This window comes from Tenrec ecaudatus, chromosome 8 (assembly GCF_050624435.1).
Source record: "Tenrec ecaudatus isolate mTenEca1 chromosome 8, mTenEca1.hap1, whole genome shotgun sequence".
Classification (NCBI taxonomy): domain Eukaryota; kingdom Metazoa; phylum Chordata; class Mammalia; order Afrosoricida; family Tenrecidae; genus Tenrec; species Tenrec ecaudatus.
The window spans coordinates 144,078,532-144,095,036 of record NC_134537.1 but is presented as its reverse complement, the minus strand read 5'-3'; the positions used below and the strand labels follow the sequence as shown (position 1 = coordinate 144,095,036).

The window sequence follows — 16,505 nt, the reverse complement described above, 5'->3', positions numbered from 1 at the left end:
TCACAATGATTGACACATTATACCCCCACTTTGGGGAGACGACAAACAACAGAAACCGTGGGGGTAGGGAGACAGCGGTCAGTGCAAAATATGAAAATAATAATTTATCAAGGTGTCACAAGGTGGGGTAGGAGCAGATAGCAAGGGCTCAATAAAAAGTAAATGTCTAGAAAATAATGATGGCAACATGTGTACAAATATGCTTGATACAATTGAGGTATGGATTGTTCTAAGAGCTATAAGAGCCCCAATAAAATCTTTTGATAACAATTTTTAAAAACCCAAAGTGCATATGGGATGAATGATGTAATAGTAATGAAATATTTCTGCGGGGTATTTCCTGATAAAATTAAACTTTAGTTCATTCAAGTTAAGTTAAAAAAGGATAAAAAAGTATCTCTATCTGGCTTATTTTTCTAATTCTATTCTAATGTGAGAAAGTATAGTATACATAGTAGTAGACACACAAAACTTTATTACATGAATGAATGAATTGCAAACTGATAGTAGACACAAGCTAAAAATATTAGTAAATCCTTAAGATGAAGGAGTAAAAGTTTATTTTTATTTTAAGGGGCTTGCCCATGTCTTTAATATACTAAGATAATCAGAGAAATTCCCTATAGGAATTAGAAAGATTTGATTACACAGCAGTATAGGGCTAAACAGAAATTAATGACATGTAGTATGTAACAGAGCTTAGCAAGGCTAGTTATTCTCTTTTATTAATATCCTTCAAGAAACCAGTGGTGAGTTGGGACTACCACACACAAAATATGAAAAAGATAAAAGTACTTATAGGCCACAGAACAATAACTCAATTAAGGGACCATAATACTTCATGGCTCTTGGGATCAATCTCTCTTAATCACACCAATGACCTACTCATCTTTGTCACATAGGATAGAGCGATTTCCATCACTGTCTTCAGATGGCCTGCGTGGGGGGAGGGGAGCATCCAATGGACACCTTTCCATCCTCATTTAAATATGATTAATGGTATGCAGAAATATTGTTACATGCATATGCAACATTTGCAACTGCTTCTGCATTAAGAACTACTAAAAATGCCCTGAAATCTGGCAGCTATGGCCTACTAATTACTCCCCACTCTTACCTTGAGAGGCGGTACTCTTCGCACTTGGAACCTGTCCCCTCTATTGAGAAAGGGCTGTGACGAGCCTTGAAATGGCTGCTGGTGCTGGCAACCGTCAGTGACACGTGGCCTCTTCTCCCCGCTTGTAGGGGGCTCATCTTGGGTGAGAGGAGATTTCCTCTTGAGGCCTTCTGGGCTCGGATCAACCGGAGTTGACGGAAAAGGCTCTTTCACAGTAGTCTCCTGTGGGCCTGTTGCTACTATGGGCTTCATAACTGCTATTTCCACTCCAGGACTTTTGGGCTTGCGTGGGGGTGTCATTGAAGCATCTTGGTATTCATTTTTGCTACAATTAGAAGGCATGGTGAGATGATTCTCTTTCTCAGACTCCTGTTCAGCAGAGGCAACTGGCTTCTGTTCCATTAGCTCCTCATCCTTTGGGCATTTGATGGGAAGGATGCTGCTAACCTCCTTTGTACTGCTAGCTGTGGAAAGCAGGGCCTCCGTGGGTTTTGAGGAGGTTTGAAGCACCTTATCTGGGCTCTCAGGCTCTTCTTTGTTCACTGGTGATGACATCTGTCCGATTTCTTCTTTAGACTCTGACTGGGACCCTATTGGGGCTATTTTGACAGGAGAGGCAGGCGGTGGCTCTGGCACAAGCATGAGTTTTGGTTGCTCAGCTGGGCTTTTCTTTACTTTGGGATCACTGGTTGAAGCTATCAATTTATTTGAATCCTCAAGGCTCAAGCCAGAACTAAGAAGGGGAGAAAGAAAGATCTTGGTTGAGAAATGGCCCATGTTATTAAAGGCACTTTGAAAAAGAAATCTGGCAATGCCTATCTATAAGAATCCCTGAAACACAGAATGTACTCTTTATGTCACCGTACTCAGGTGAAGTAGTATTTTTATTAGTCTGTGTTCCGAACTCAGCATTATCTGTGCTAAAATCCTGACTGATGTAAAATGCCCATGTGCTCATAATTTACTATTCTTCAACACCTCAGTTTCCTCAAATATACACTGAGGCACAGATTCATTGTAAAGGCTAATGACTTCATACTGTTGTAGGCTGAAAAGCACTTATGGTACATAATTAAAACTCAGTAACAGTTAACATTACTACTTCTGCTTATATCGGGGCTACTTGGTCTAGAGACATGCACCATAGATTACCCACAGGGGACCTGAAAAGCTAAGACCCATTCACCCTTGGGTTCTGAGATTGAATTGTGACCAATATAATGCTCTATGAAACCTGTGGGGTGGGGGTGGGGATGAGGAGGAAGTTCATTGGAAAAAAAAAATCCAAAAAACCCTGTGGGAGGACTGGCTCAGGAAATCCAGGGAATAATGGGGGAGTTGAGTTCAAACTTTATATGCGTTTTTTAAAAAATCTGTGCAAATTCTACTTGGTATGGTTCTAAAATGCTAAGTTTAAAGGCCTCTGAATTATCTTAGGGATGCCAGCCAACTGGGATTTGCATAGTGTGTCATGGCAAAGCAGAGTCCTGGTAACACTGGGCTGCAAACCACAAGGTCAATGGTCGAAATCCAACAGTCTTGGATATCCTACCGGGCAGTTCCCCTCACTCTGTCCTACGTAAGTGATTGCGAGTCAGAATTGATTTGAAGGCAGTGAGTTTGGATTTTGTGTGCTGACAAAGAGCTAGACTTTTTCTTAAGGGTCACTAAAGACACCTCCTGATGCTAAAATATTGTGTAACAGGTGAAAAATAGGATAGCCTTCTTAGAAAACTTGAAATAGTCAGGATCACAACACTGAGATGAATTGGCTAAGAATAAAACTAGGCAATATGAAAAAGCAGAGATAGAGATTAACAAACATAGAATTTGGGGTATTTGGTCTATTTTAAAACAAAATAGGTCTATCATCTGTTTATGTGTTCCCATTAAGTTTCATTTTGATATTTCGTTAGAAAAAAAGACTTAGGATGCGTTGTGATTTGGCTATGTATGTCTCCCAGTGTGCCCTTGACAAAGGACCTATTGAATTACACTTAAGCTTCACATAACAGTATTCTGAGGATTATTTAGGATGTTATTTTGAGGAATGCTTAAATATTACTTTTAAAATGTGTTGAGCCAAAAAAAGGAAAACGAGCTGATTCCAGGAACCCAAGTGGAAGGCGAATTTTGAGAATGATGAGGGCAACGAATGTATAAGGGTGCTTTACTCAATTGATGTATGTGTGGATTGTGATAAGAGTTGTATGAGCCCCAATAAAATGATTTATTAAATTAAAAAAAATAAAATGTGTAGAACCTTAGTATTTTCATATTGTATAACGTTCCTACGTTAAAAACAGCTAAGCTTTTCAAAGAAAGATAATTTAATTCAAGATAATAAAATTAAAACAAATGAACAAAACATTCTGTTCATGATGACACTGTGTTGGAGCCATGCAAGTCCATGCACCTCAGATTCCATTTTAGAACATTCTCAGTAGAGAAGAGGTGAAATGAACAACAGACGGTCCCTGGGACTCGATTCTCTGAAAGGTACTGAGTGACAACTACAGAGAACTAACATTTGGCTTAGGGGCCCTGTCTTGGGATTACCTCTGACCATAGTAGCTTTCAAAAAATTGTTCTTTCCATGGCTCCACTTTTTTCTCCTTTTCAATTTCTTGTCGAATTCTCACCTGCATCTCAGGTGTAAATTCACCTATAATGCATTAAAAACAAAAACCAGATATTTAACAGAAAAAAATGTTGCTTGCTACTTTTTATTTAGTCATGAAAGATCCTGTAGAAATCAGAATACACCAGCCTCCACTGGTTAAACAAAAATCACTGACAGGGAGCCTTGGCATCGGTATTTAAAAAAACAAAACAATCATGATCAACCACAATTTGGACATTGGAATAGTTTCCATCTTTTTGCTATGAACATTACGTGTAGCAACTAATATTGACAAATACCATATGCTGTGCTCACAGAAACAAACAAAATCACCATTTATTTTATCATTTAACCTTACTGAATCAGTTAAATCAAAGTTGTAATCATGATGTATATATGACAAACCAGTACCTACAGCCAATAATTCCCATCCATTATCTTTATTTAGTAAAATGTTCTGGTTCTAAATGAATTACATATAGCATGTGGAATACATTTAATATTTACATTGTATCTCTCAATCTTTAAAAAGAACAAAATGCTATTTCTTTTTACTTTTAGCTTGGTTTTTATTTATTTTGCATGAAACGACTTTACATCATGAATACAAAATTGTTCTAGTAACACTATCAGAGAAAAGAGCTTGCATGCTAAGAAAAAAGCTTAGCTTGTGGTGATTCCGTGGGCACACCACCAGCAGACACCTGCGGCACAGCATCCACTCTCCTCACGTTCAGGAGACACGGGCTCTTGATAATCTGAACTGAGGAGTCCGGATTAGGGATACTGCCAGGGGCTTGGAAAGCAAATGTGAATGATGGGAGACACATGAGACGATGGTGGAAGGTCCAGGAACACTGAGAAAAAGAGAAGGCAGCAGTGGGGCATCAGTAGATGTTTGTGATCTACTGTTCCTTTGTTCTCGTGAAAGGCTACAGGAAACCTGATTGGGATGCTCAGAAGGTCTGTGCGTTTCCTGCAGCCCTGTGGGCCCTCATCTCCATCAGTATCTGTTTTGAGCATAAGGAGCCGCTGGACTTCAAACACGGGCTATTTGCAGGGCTGCCCCAGCTTGCAAACGCTTGTTATTCATGCACTGCAAAGATTTGCTTACTTCTTCCTCCTTCAGAGAAATAGTCAACAGCTGTTCAATCTGAGAACCTTCTTTTCTGTTTAATTTTTCTTCCCTTGTTTTTTCCTCTCAAGATGTGGGAGTTCAGATGATCCATCAACTGTGCCCCTGCGCTTCCTTCTGCTACTCTGGCCATCATTTTGTTCAGTACCCGACGTGCAGCTGCTCTCTGTGGCTGCATCCACCCAACTGGACTTTACAAGGACGAAAGGAGTAATTTGATGAGTTGCCTTCCCTGTTGCTTTCTTGGGCACTCTGATTTTCTGAAGGTGTTGTAGAACTCTCCTGACTGCTTAGGCCTTTTGACAAACGCATCAGGGGGGTAAGTGAGTACTATGACGCCTTTGGGTCTTCACATTTTCATTCACTTCACCTATTCCTAGGGAAGCAGCCATACGTGTTGTTTCCTGTTTAAAGCCCTAGGTCACTTTCTGACTCTGGGTAGCCTTCAGTGAGGTGCCAGGTAAAACCATCTGCCGGGGCTCATTTCTCTGCCTGCATCTTCCTCACTAAAGAAGCTATACACAGGGGCCCTGTCCGTGATCACGCTGCTCTCCGACAGGCTCCGTTTCCTTGTCAACCCTACGGGGAGGGGATGGAGATACCTTCCCACTGGAATCTTTCTAGATTGGACAGGTCAGGCTCCCCATCCAGAACCAAGACCTCTTGTTCATTCTAAACCAGGGGCACCATTTCTGTACCAATCCTGCCCTTCAGGTTCTCCAGTTCCCTGTGGTGCAACATGCTCCACATGTTTATCCATTTCCTTTTTTTGAGCGGTACACAATGTGGCCCAATATGCACTTTTGTTCTCGTACCATAGTGACCAGATCTGACATTCCACATCATGCACAGAAGATTCCTCTCACTCTATCATGCCACCAAGGCGCTGGCCGGGGAGCTTCCCACTTAGTTTTGGGCCCAGCAGCTAACTCCAGACCTGCTCCCCACTGGGCACCACAACCGCCCTCTTTTTATTTTTAATTTAGGCAAAAATAAGGGCAAATACTGCTTAACAGTGACAAATAGCATCATAAAAGAACTCCAATTCTTTACTATTATTAAAATTCCCATTTCTAGCACTATCCTAAACTTACAAAATTAGGATTAAAGAAACATCTGGAGCCAAACCTGACTATACTGAATACAGAAGGGAGTCTAGCAGTATGTCCCACAGAGGAATAGTGTTACCTTATGGAAACATTCTGTCCTTTGTCTTCCTTCGTTTCTCAACTACAATATAGATGCAGAAAGGAGACAACATGTCCTCATAGTGGTTCCAGGATCATAGGAATATACCGGTTCAAAAGGCTATTCCAAGGGACACTTACCCTCTGAGAGTCTTTCCTTCCATCCTTGGGCTGCTGAGGTGAAGAACTCATTGTTTAGGGCTGAACCATTTAATTTCATCAAACCATCTGCACCAACCTGGGTCAAAGAATAGACAATGAAAAGCTTAAGTTAGTATGTCATGTGGCATCTCACTTTCCTTTCATTATAGAAAAGCATGTAAGTACATTTAATCTATAGAAAGATGATGTATATCATACTAATACACTCCTAATACCATGTATCGAAACCTTTATTTTTTAATGTATCACCTAAAAAATACCCATTCTGTATACCACTCCTCCTGTTCAACTCCATTCTCCAGCGATAAAAGCCTGTTTGAAGAAATCTTGCTACTTTTGTTTAAAAGTATAGCACATATTGTCATAACTTCTATAGTACAAAAGCAATAAATGGTCTATAATAAAAAATCAGTAAAAGAATAAAAATAACCATGATAATTCCTTGTTGTCAGGTGTATCTTATTATTCCCACATTCAGATCTTTGGCCTATTCCTAACCTTTCCCAGTCCACTGTGAATTCTGGACCAAATAGCTCTCTAGCCCTTTCTCACTACCTGCATCAGTAGATAACTGGGTACAATTTATTTTTTCATCATGATATTCCGGTAAGAGAGTTTTGTCTTAGTTTTATAAACTTAAAAAAATCAAAACCAACTCACTGCCCGAGTCAATTCTGACTCATGGTGGGTGACCCCAAGAATAGGGTGGAACTTTCCCTGTGGGTTTTGAGACTGTAACTTCACAGAAGTAGAAAACCTGTCTCGCGTGGACCGCCTGGTACTTTCAAACTGCAGGCCATGCAGATCGCAGCCCAACTCTTTACCACACCACCACTAGGCCTCCTTTATAAACCTTAAAGCCCTCACTTTTTAAAGAGTGCTTTCATAAGGTTATGGAACTGGTGGTCATTGTAATTTGGCTCAGATCTCTTACTGTGAGGGTGCCCAACATGGTGGCCTGGACTGCCATATAGTTACTCTTTTCATGTCCTCATTGCTGTGTTTTTTAATTACATGTGTTAGTCTGGCAGGTATGCAAATGAGTGTTATCGAAAGTTCTGCCTTATTTCCAATCCTTATTGTTGGTATAAATAGTGCTCAGTTACTTAAGCATTTATCAGGAAAAGTCAGCAATTCATGTATGGTGGTCTGCCTCTACATGTAAAATTTCTTTCTCTCCTCAGTGTTTTAAAAAAGCAAAACAAAACAACAAAGAAAACAGTGTTTTAAATTCTATATCACTGGCTAAATTAATGATACTATCAATAGAATTACCTTATATCCCTTGGGATTGATTTATAATGTTCTCATTACAAACTGATAACGATGTTTTCTGGGGTTTTTTGATAACGATGTTTTTAAAGTGAACCAGAAACATATACAAACCAGATGTTAATGGACTTGGGGATTGCATTGAATTGTAGCCCTAACCTAAGAACAATTAGTTCCTATGACATGGACTTACCTGATGCTTGTCCTCATGAAGAGGTCACTGAAGATATGGGTGCTACAGCAAAGTATAGTGAAGAAATCAGATGGTGACTGGTTCTAAGAACTGCGTCTAGGGTCTTAAAAGCTTGTTTTAAAACAAGCTGCCACCTAAGTGAGGTGTCAAATATTCCACATAAGAAGCGCACCAGCCTGTGTGATCCAATGATTGTAAATGTAAAAAATCAAAATCCGCAGGAGGGAATGTTACCAGAGTTTAAATTGTGAACATCTGGCTTACAGTAGGCTAACATCCTTTTGAAAGATCCCCAAAGGGATGTAAGCCATTGGTGAATCCCTTCTGACCATTGTCCAGGGATGTGTTATCAGACAGAGAGCGCTGTAAAGTCAATTGTGACAAATGTGATTAGGCCAAAAGATAACACCTTATCATGTGATCTCCCTTTTGATCTATTTTAAAGTCATTTCAGATTTCAATATTTTCTGTCTTCTTTTTTATTGAGCCTTTTGTTTTGTTTTATTGTTGTGTGTGGTTTGCTTTGTGTCTTGCTTTCATGTTCTGTCTCTGGAATGCAGGATGGGTAAATCTACAAAGGCAGTACCTGCTTTAACAATGACCTAGCGGCATGGCAAGGAAGCTTAGCGGAGAAATGGGAAGCTAACAACAACGATCAGGAGGAAAAGAAAATGTTCTGAAATTGGTTGTGTGGTGACTGCACAACTCTTCTTAATATTATTGAGTGATTAAATTGTGATTTATGAATTACATGCCAAAAAACTACTCTTAAGAAAAGACTGCTTCCATTAAAAGAGCCTTATTTCTTCTTTAGTGGCCCAAACATCACTTTTCTACAAGAACCCAAATGATTTAAAAAAAAAAAAATTTTTTTTTTAAAGATTCTTAAGTAATTCTAAAGAGTGAGTGAGGGAAGCCACAGAGGACTTAGGTTTGAACATACCTGTCGATCCACTTCTGGAAGCAGTAGAAGCAGTCGTTGTTGGCAATCTCCAGGGAGAACTGAAAAGGTGTGTTTGTTGATCAATGCTCGCAGATTTGTATTAACCAGAATGGAATCTGGTGTCTCAACATCAATTTCAGCACATTTAGTTCTTTTCATTTGTCCTGGGGGGAGGGAGGGGAGAGGAAATGAATCATTATGGCCTCCTTACGTTGTTTCTCCATAAACTCTAGCCAGCCCGTTCATGACTGAATTATTTTGTGTCCTGATTTTTTTGTTGATATTGTAATGGAAGACATGCTATAATCAAAGAAAAGAATATTTGAAGTAATAAGGATTTTGATAGTAAGTAGACTGGCAGTAGGATTAACAGGATGAAGCCTTTTCCTTATAATCATGCAATTACACAGCTCCTTCTTCCAGCTGTATTTTTGTATTTAATAGGAAAGTAGAATCTTATTACGAACTTCTTTGAAAAATGTTCCCATATACATATTATTTCCTTTACAATATATTTTCTATGTGTGCTCTTTTACATGCTTACCTCATGGTAGTTATGTATGCTTTTAATATGTATAAACTTTTTGTATAATATTAAAGTGTCTGTTATATTTTCTGAAAATATTTTTGTTTACCACTTTATTTTTTTGTTGGGTTTTCTGGCATATGGAGCAAAACTGTCTTCTCATTTACTTAAAGGAAAACAAGTTTTAATCTAAGAAAAAAAGGTACTATACATGGTGGAAAAAACACTTTTAAATAGTACTAAAAGGTTAAAATGATGGGGGAGGAGATGAGCAGTCAGGGTGTAGTGTAGCAACGATGAAACATACAATTTTCCTCCAGTTCTTTAATGCCTCCCCCACCCTCTGCCACCCCACTATCATGAACCCAATTCTACCTTACAGATCTGGCTAGACCAGAGCATGTACACTGGTACAGATAAGAGCTCCCGAGACAAGGAATCCCAGTACAGATAAACCCCTCAGGACCAATAATGAAGGTAGTGATACCAGGAGGGTAAGGGAAAAGTTGGGAGAGAAAGGGGGAACCAATCACAATGATCTACATATAACCCCCTCCCTGGGGGAAGGACAACAGAAAAGTAGGTGAAGGGAGACAACAGTTAGTGTAAGACATGAAAAAAATAATTTATAAATTGTCAAGGCGTTCATGAGGAAGGGAGGGAAGGAAAGGGGAGAAATGAACTGATACCAAGGGCCGAAGTAGAAAGAAAATGTTTTGAAAATGATCATAGCAAGACGTGTACAAATGTGCTTGACACATTGGATGTATGTATGGGTTGTGATAAGAGCTGTAAGAGCCCCCAATAAAATTATTTTTTTAAAAACCTTTACCAAAATAAATTATAATAAAACATTTCATGTAAATGATGCAAAAGTTATGATTTATGTAAAAGAAGCAACTTCTATGTGTTTTGAAAATACACACAGACACCTCAAGAAGGAACTCTGTGCTGTTCATCCCTATCCCTGAGGTCCTAAGCCTGTGCTTGGCATATGAACAAACCTTCTGTAAGCCTTTGTTTAATAAATGAATATTTTAAACGCCTACTGGCAAAATTAATGATCAAAGGGTGTTTAAATATGGGAGATACTTCCAAATTGCCTCTCAGAACATGATCAAATTTACAAGTCCACCTAGAATCAAACCAAGTTTGTAGAAAGAATTATGTCTGAAAAAATATTAATTCTATTCTTGAGCTTAATGCTTTAAATGGAGTTGAAATACATAAGTGAAATATAAGTACGGAATAAATTTCTCTCAGAACGGAGTTGAAATGTTAACCATCTCAGTTTTGAGTTTTTTCATAAGGAGCACTACTTCTTCTAGTCGTCCTGGGTGGTTTTTGTTTTTATTGAAAAGAATATGCCTTAGTGTAGCTTTTTGTTTTTTAAAGTCATATTTCCTGGCACCTATTCAATTTCAAATACTGTGACTTACAATTCTAAAAATTGTTCGTATATTATTTCTCTCACACTACACTGCTTCGCTTCCAAGTGTTGCTCTTTCTGATTCCTATGTATGCGGTATGGGAAGCCTGTGCTGGTTCTCCAATATTCCGACTCCTCCTTTACTATTAAACATCTGTTTAGCTATTTGATATGCTTTCTGGGAAATTTCTGTTACCTTTTTATATTTCTATTATACTTTTAAAATTTCGGCCATCCTATTACCCTTTCCCTTCCCTCTGAGTTACTATAGGTCAGATTTTCTCTCTCATGATGGAGGTTTTTCCAAATGTCTGGTGACCTTTAGGAATCACAAGAGGGAGGCACACAAAAGCTGCCTTGGCACGTTGGGTGTACGGGTGGGTCTTGTAAACGAGGGAGCCTCACAGAAACATGACCAAAATAAACGCTGGTTAATTGTGAACCTATAAACGCACCTGCAGGTATTTTTATGGAGGTAGCCAATTTATCTATGATCTAATCCACTAAACTTCTGGTGGAGCACAGTGGGATAACAGTGATTGAATGGTACAATTCTACCCCACCACATAAGAGACCCAAGTTCAGCCATCGCCTTTGTCAGTGATAACTTGCATATTGCTATGATACCTAATCCCCCCATTCAGCCAGTGAAAATCCTGTGGATCATAATAATCTAATCTACAACCTATCGGGGGAAGGCGAAGATCATGGTACAGTTTCATTCAGTTGATCATGGGTCTCCAAAATCATTTCCAAAGTACCTAAAAATTAGTATTTTAGAAGCTAAGCAGGAAGGTCACTAAGTCAGTATTTTTCACTTCTTTACCTGATTTTAGTACAGTGCCTCACTCTATGTCGCCAGCGATGTATAGCATCCAAGAATTTGGAAACACTATGGCTCAGTAGACTGCTTTTAAATATCTTTCAATGAACATCCTTCTTTTCTTCCAAATACCTCCCCCTTCTCATCTGTGAAAATGACAGCTCCCATTCCCCAGCCTTTGCAGCATTCTGAAGTCTTAGAGGCTTGTCTCTCACTAGCATTTGCTCTGCAGGTATCCTAAAAACTCTGAGGAAAAAAGCCAGGTCCGTTTTTCAAAATGTGTTCACATCACCTGTCTGCCTGTTGTTTCCTTTTCATTTTGACCTTCATAGATTATATCTTTTCTATTTCCATACTATTTTTTTTCCAGTGGGAACAGAAAAAAGGTTTAAGTCATAAATAATGCTGAATGATATGATGGCAGGAAAAGAAATAAACCTTTTTCTGAAATAAAGTTCAAGAAGGATAGGCTAAAGAGGAAATTGAAGAGAGTCCAGAGCTTAAAGGAGAGGATGAAACAGGTGGGGGAAAATATATATTAACTCAATTCCTTCCATGATACCTTTCTATTCTTAAAAATCATATTACCAAGAGGAGAAATAAGGTCAAATCATAACTCAAAACAAGATTAAAATAGTCAACAAATTGCAGGCATTGTTAACACACTCCGGCAGCTAAAGTCTTTGTAAATTCACTTACTTGTGTGGAGCCTGTCAGCCCTCTGAAATGACTTCTTCCCCAAAGCCAGCAGAGGATTTTCCACTTTCACTGAGGAACAAAAACTGGAGTTTGCGTTCTGGGGGCTGCTCGACTGCCCATCAGAGTGCTTTCCTTCCCACATTGCTAGAGGGAGAGATAGGCAATGACCAGTGACACTGAAGCTATGGGTAGAAATCAACCAATCAAATAATTAATCATTCACTGTTAACCTAAATGGAGTTTTATCTGAGTCTATGATTATGAAGTCAAAAATGAAAATAAAGCCATTCACTTCCTTCAAGTATGTCATTTGCTTTTTGGCATATAATTTCTTCCTAAAGAAATTCCAAGTTCAGTCAGGGTACAGTGTAGCACTGATGAAACATACAATGTTCCTCTAGTACTTTAATGCTTCCTCCCCCCACTATCATGACCTCAATTCTACCTTACAAATCTGGCTAGACCAGAACATGGACACAGCTACCGATAAGAGCCCACACACAGGGAATCCAGGACAGGTACAATCCTCAGGACCAATAATAAGAGTAGTGATACCAGGAGAGTAAGGGGAAGGTGACTGGACAAAGAGGGAACCTATCACAAGGATCTACATATTACCCCCTCCCTGGGGGACAGACAACAGAAAAATGGGTGAAGGGAGACAGCGTACGATATAAGATATGAAAATAATAATTTATAAATTATCAAGGATTCATGACGGAGGGAGGCAAAAAATGAGGAGCTAAGATCAAGGGCTCAAGTAGAAAGAAAATGCTTTGAAAACGATGATGGCAACATGTGCAAATGTGCTTGACAGAATGGATGCATGTTTGGATTATGATGAAAGGTGTAAGAGCCCCCAATAAAAGTATTTAATTTTAAAAAAGGCCAAGTTTTACATGACACAGACTAAGTCTGGTAGACTCATATAATAAGATATGGCATCAAACTAAATTATATAATGAAATTCAAATTCTACATCTAGATTACCTTAGATTAAAAATAAGCAACAACAACAAAATTCCAAAGGTCTGTGGCTAAATCCAGTGGAAATTCACAGGTAGCTGATATTTTAAAGAAAACTTTTAAAGTTTTATAGGAGTGATTTGGTAAAGAGTTCACTCTGAGCCTCTTGAGAGCATCTGTCTAAGGTTACCAAGTAGATAGAGATTTCCACGGATTATTAATTTCAACATCTTGGAAGTTGGTCATTAATCTCATTTCTACATGTAAATTCCATTGATGCTTTCTATTAAAATGCTCTTTATTATTTTGCATTGAAATTCCTTCCCCCTAGTTGTTTTCCTGGAAGAATTATATTGACGATTTAACAACAGAAAGGTTATGTAAGTATAATAATTTAAATGTAGATTATGGGTTGAAACATGGAGGAAAATCTTCCATTGGAAGAGATAGACTTTGCCTACCTGGCTTGGCAGGCACAGAGTCACTGGCTGCTTTGACAGTCTTCAGAGAAAGATGTTGGTTGGAAGAGATGGACATGCTGGGCCTGCATTGCTGCTGCTGCTGCTTTTTCTGCTGCTGCTGCTTTAGAGCCTATAATGAGAAAACTGACTATAAGAAACAAAACGAATCAGTTTTTAGTGATAATAAAGAAAAATGACTTATTTTAAAGTGATGAGCACTCAATTTCTTTGAAATATATCAAAGGGAATAACACCAACAAAACTACAGTGAAGCAGCTAAATACAACACTGACTACCTAAAGCAGAGGCTTGACCCTTTGGGGGTCGAAAGACCCTTTAACAAGGGAAACCTAAGACCATCGGAAAACACAAAAATATTTCATAATATTAATTATATATTGTTTTGTGATTAGTCACTATGCTTTAATTATGTTCATTTTGTAACAATGAAAATACATCCTGCATATCAGATATTTACATTACGATTCCTAACAGTGGCAAAACCACAGTTATGAAGTAGCAGCGAAAATACATGTATGGTTGGGGGTCACCACAAGATAAGGAACTGTATTCAAGGATTTCAGCATTAAGAAGGTAGAGAACCACTAGCCTAAAGGATCCTTAACATTTGTGAGAGGATTTTTGGGTCATTATTACACAGAGTGAAAAACCTTCATTAGCATGTTGTAGAATATTTTTAGAATCACCAGTAAATCAATTCCCAACCTTACAGAAGCAGAACTGGAATCCTAACAGGCTTACATGCTTTGAATCATTTACTGACAGAATTCTAAGCCCAGAATAAAGATGTCTCATTTGTACTTATTATATATAAAAAGGCTAATAAATTTTGGTACTGTATTCGATTATGCATTCTGTGAATAAGGTTAAGATGGTTATAAATAACTTTTTGAGTTAGATATTGGGTCAGAGCAATGAGATCTGACCTAATAATCTATGGCAATGAAGCAGACAGAAAAGATCAGAAAATATTGCTTTCTCATAGTGAGTCCTTGCTATTTCAAAAACATTTTTATTTCCACGATGACTTTAGTTTATAGAGCACACTACACAATTCTAACGAATAAAACTACTAGAACACTCCTAATTAATATAATGAAAATACACTAAGGCAAGCTTTTAATTCCAAAGTTAAAAACAAAAGACAAGAATGTAATGGTACATTTCATTCAAATGTACATTGCAAATAGTGTTTCCTTGGCTAATGACGAATTTCAAGTTTTAACCTTCAAGACCATGACGAGTTTAGGCTCACTGACAAGATTTATTACAGGTGGGGTAGAGGCTCAATGTATAAAAGGTGGAAGGATTGCTTATCAATTATAGTTTACTCTCATCCTTTACAATCACACCAGAACATGCCCCAGGTCATTTGAGGTCAATGGAAAGTACATCTGCTTGTATTTTTTTTAACCCCCTCCCGCCTTTTTTTTTCTACCCCATCTGCTTGTATTTCTAATGTGATCATGTAAATTTAGACATAGGATGGAAGCAGAATAATGGCTGCTCATCAAAACTACAAACAGGAGGGTAAAAACAGTTTTCATAATTATCCTGCCTTAAAGTTGGAAAACAACCCAAAGGTAAAAAGCCTTCATTTGTGATGAAAGGTAACTCCAGCTGAAGTAGTGTTTCTTTCTTTAAAACATTAAAAAAAATTTTTTTGAAGTAGTTTTTCTTAAGTAGTACTAAGAAAAGCACACATCAGGAGAAAAGACTTATTGTGTACACCAACAATCTAATTTAATGGAATTTTCCGTCAGGATATTCCTAAAGAAAATACAGTAATTGACTCCTGGAAGTACAGGAATGTAATACTTGAGTACAGGGATAGTGTAGATTGCCTAATAAGGTTTAAGATAACACATTCCTTCTCCCTGTGGAAAGAAGCATCTTATACTTCTTACATTTCCCTGAAAACTTATAAAAACACAGGTGCCACAGAACACCCGGGCAAGCAGTAATCAATCTGGTAAAATTCGGAGATATCTTTTAATAAAAGCGTTTTTAGTTCTACTACTTTGATATACTTAACATTTTAATTATATAATACACAAAAAATTTTAACATATCACTCAAACATAAAGCTATATCCTCCTGTGTCTCCCACTGCTAGTCTTCGTTCTCGATCTTCAGAAATAGCGTCATCAATTTGATCTTACTTAATGAACTTGTTTTTATTTATATCTGTGTATATTCATATTTCTTTAAAAATATATAATATTATCTTGTAGATAATATATATATATATGTTCATAAATGGTACCATGACTTACATGTCCTAAAACATTACAAAATTTAATATTTTATCTTGGTAATTTTTCCATGTTTCTACATCAAGATAAATCTCATTACAAAATAAATTTTATGTAATTGTCCTGCATATACATAATTTATTAAAGAATTTCCTAACCAATATATATTTGGCTATTGCCATTTTTTTTGCTCATACAGGATTTAATACAAATATCTTTCTGTGTTTGTATGTGTGTGTGTCTATTATTCTAAGAGTTTGTTCATGGGGAATGTGCACTTAAATTTCTGATAATGCAAAATTTCTCTTCAAGTGGTTATAAAAAATGAAGTTGCACATGCAAGTTCCAAGTAACTTGTGTTGTGCACAATTCTGCCAATGCTCAATATAATTTAGCTCCTTAATTGCTATCAAACTAAGAATAAAAATAATCAGTCTTATAAAGGTATAATTAATATGAGCTTACATTTATTGTTCATTTGCATTTTTGAACTCGAGAGAGCTTAGTTCTTTGAAAAGCTACTCCCAACAGACCAAATGTTGGCAGAGTATTAAGAAAAGATGACATATAAACACAGAGCACAAGGAGAAATAAGAGAATACGAATTTGCTAACTGCAATGGGGTTGACACTCACCAGCAGCTCTGTGAGAGACAGATGAGGCTGGGCCATCTACTCATGTCAGGACTACAGC

General features: G+C 37.7%; 1 protein-coding gene and 1 pseudogene across 3 annotated transcripts in view; both read right to left on the bottom strand.

Annotated features, from left to right (window-relative positions):
* Positions 1-16,505, bottom strand: part of ASXL2 (ASXL transcriptional regulator 2) — a 133,275-nt gene that overhangs the window by 9,552 nt on the left and 107,218 nt on the right. For all 3 annotated transcript variants that reach the window (XM_075557006.1, XM_075557008.1, XM_075557009.1), the window contains 6 exons: positions 13,537-13,666; positions 12,110-12,253; positions 8,633-8,796; positions 6,204-6,300; positions 3,677-3,782; positions 1,118-1,850 (listed from right to left, as the gene is read on the bottom strand). In XM_075557006.1, the coding sequence (XP_075413121.1) occupies positions 1,118-1,850; positions 3,677-3,782; positions 6,204-6,300; positions 8,633-8,796; positions 12,110-12,253; positions 13,537-13,666 (1,374 nt within the window). The remainder of the gene's footprint in view (positions 1-1,117; positions 1,851-3,676; positions 3,783-6,203; positions 6,301-8,632; positions 8,797-12,109; positions 12,254-13,536; positions 13,667-16,505) is intronic.
* LOC142455276 (zinc finger protein 106 pseudogene) lies at positions 4,200-5,693 on the bottom strand (annotated as a pseudogene).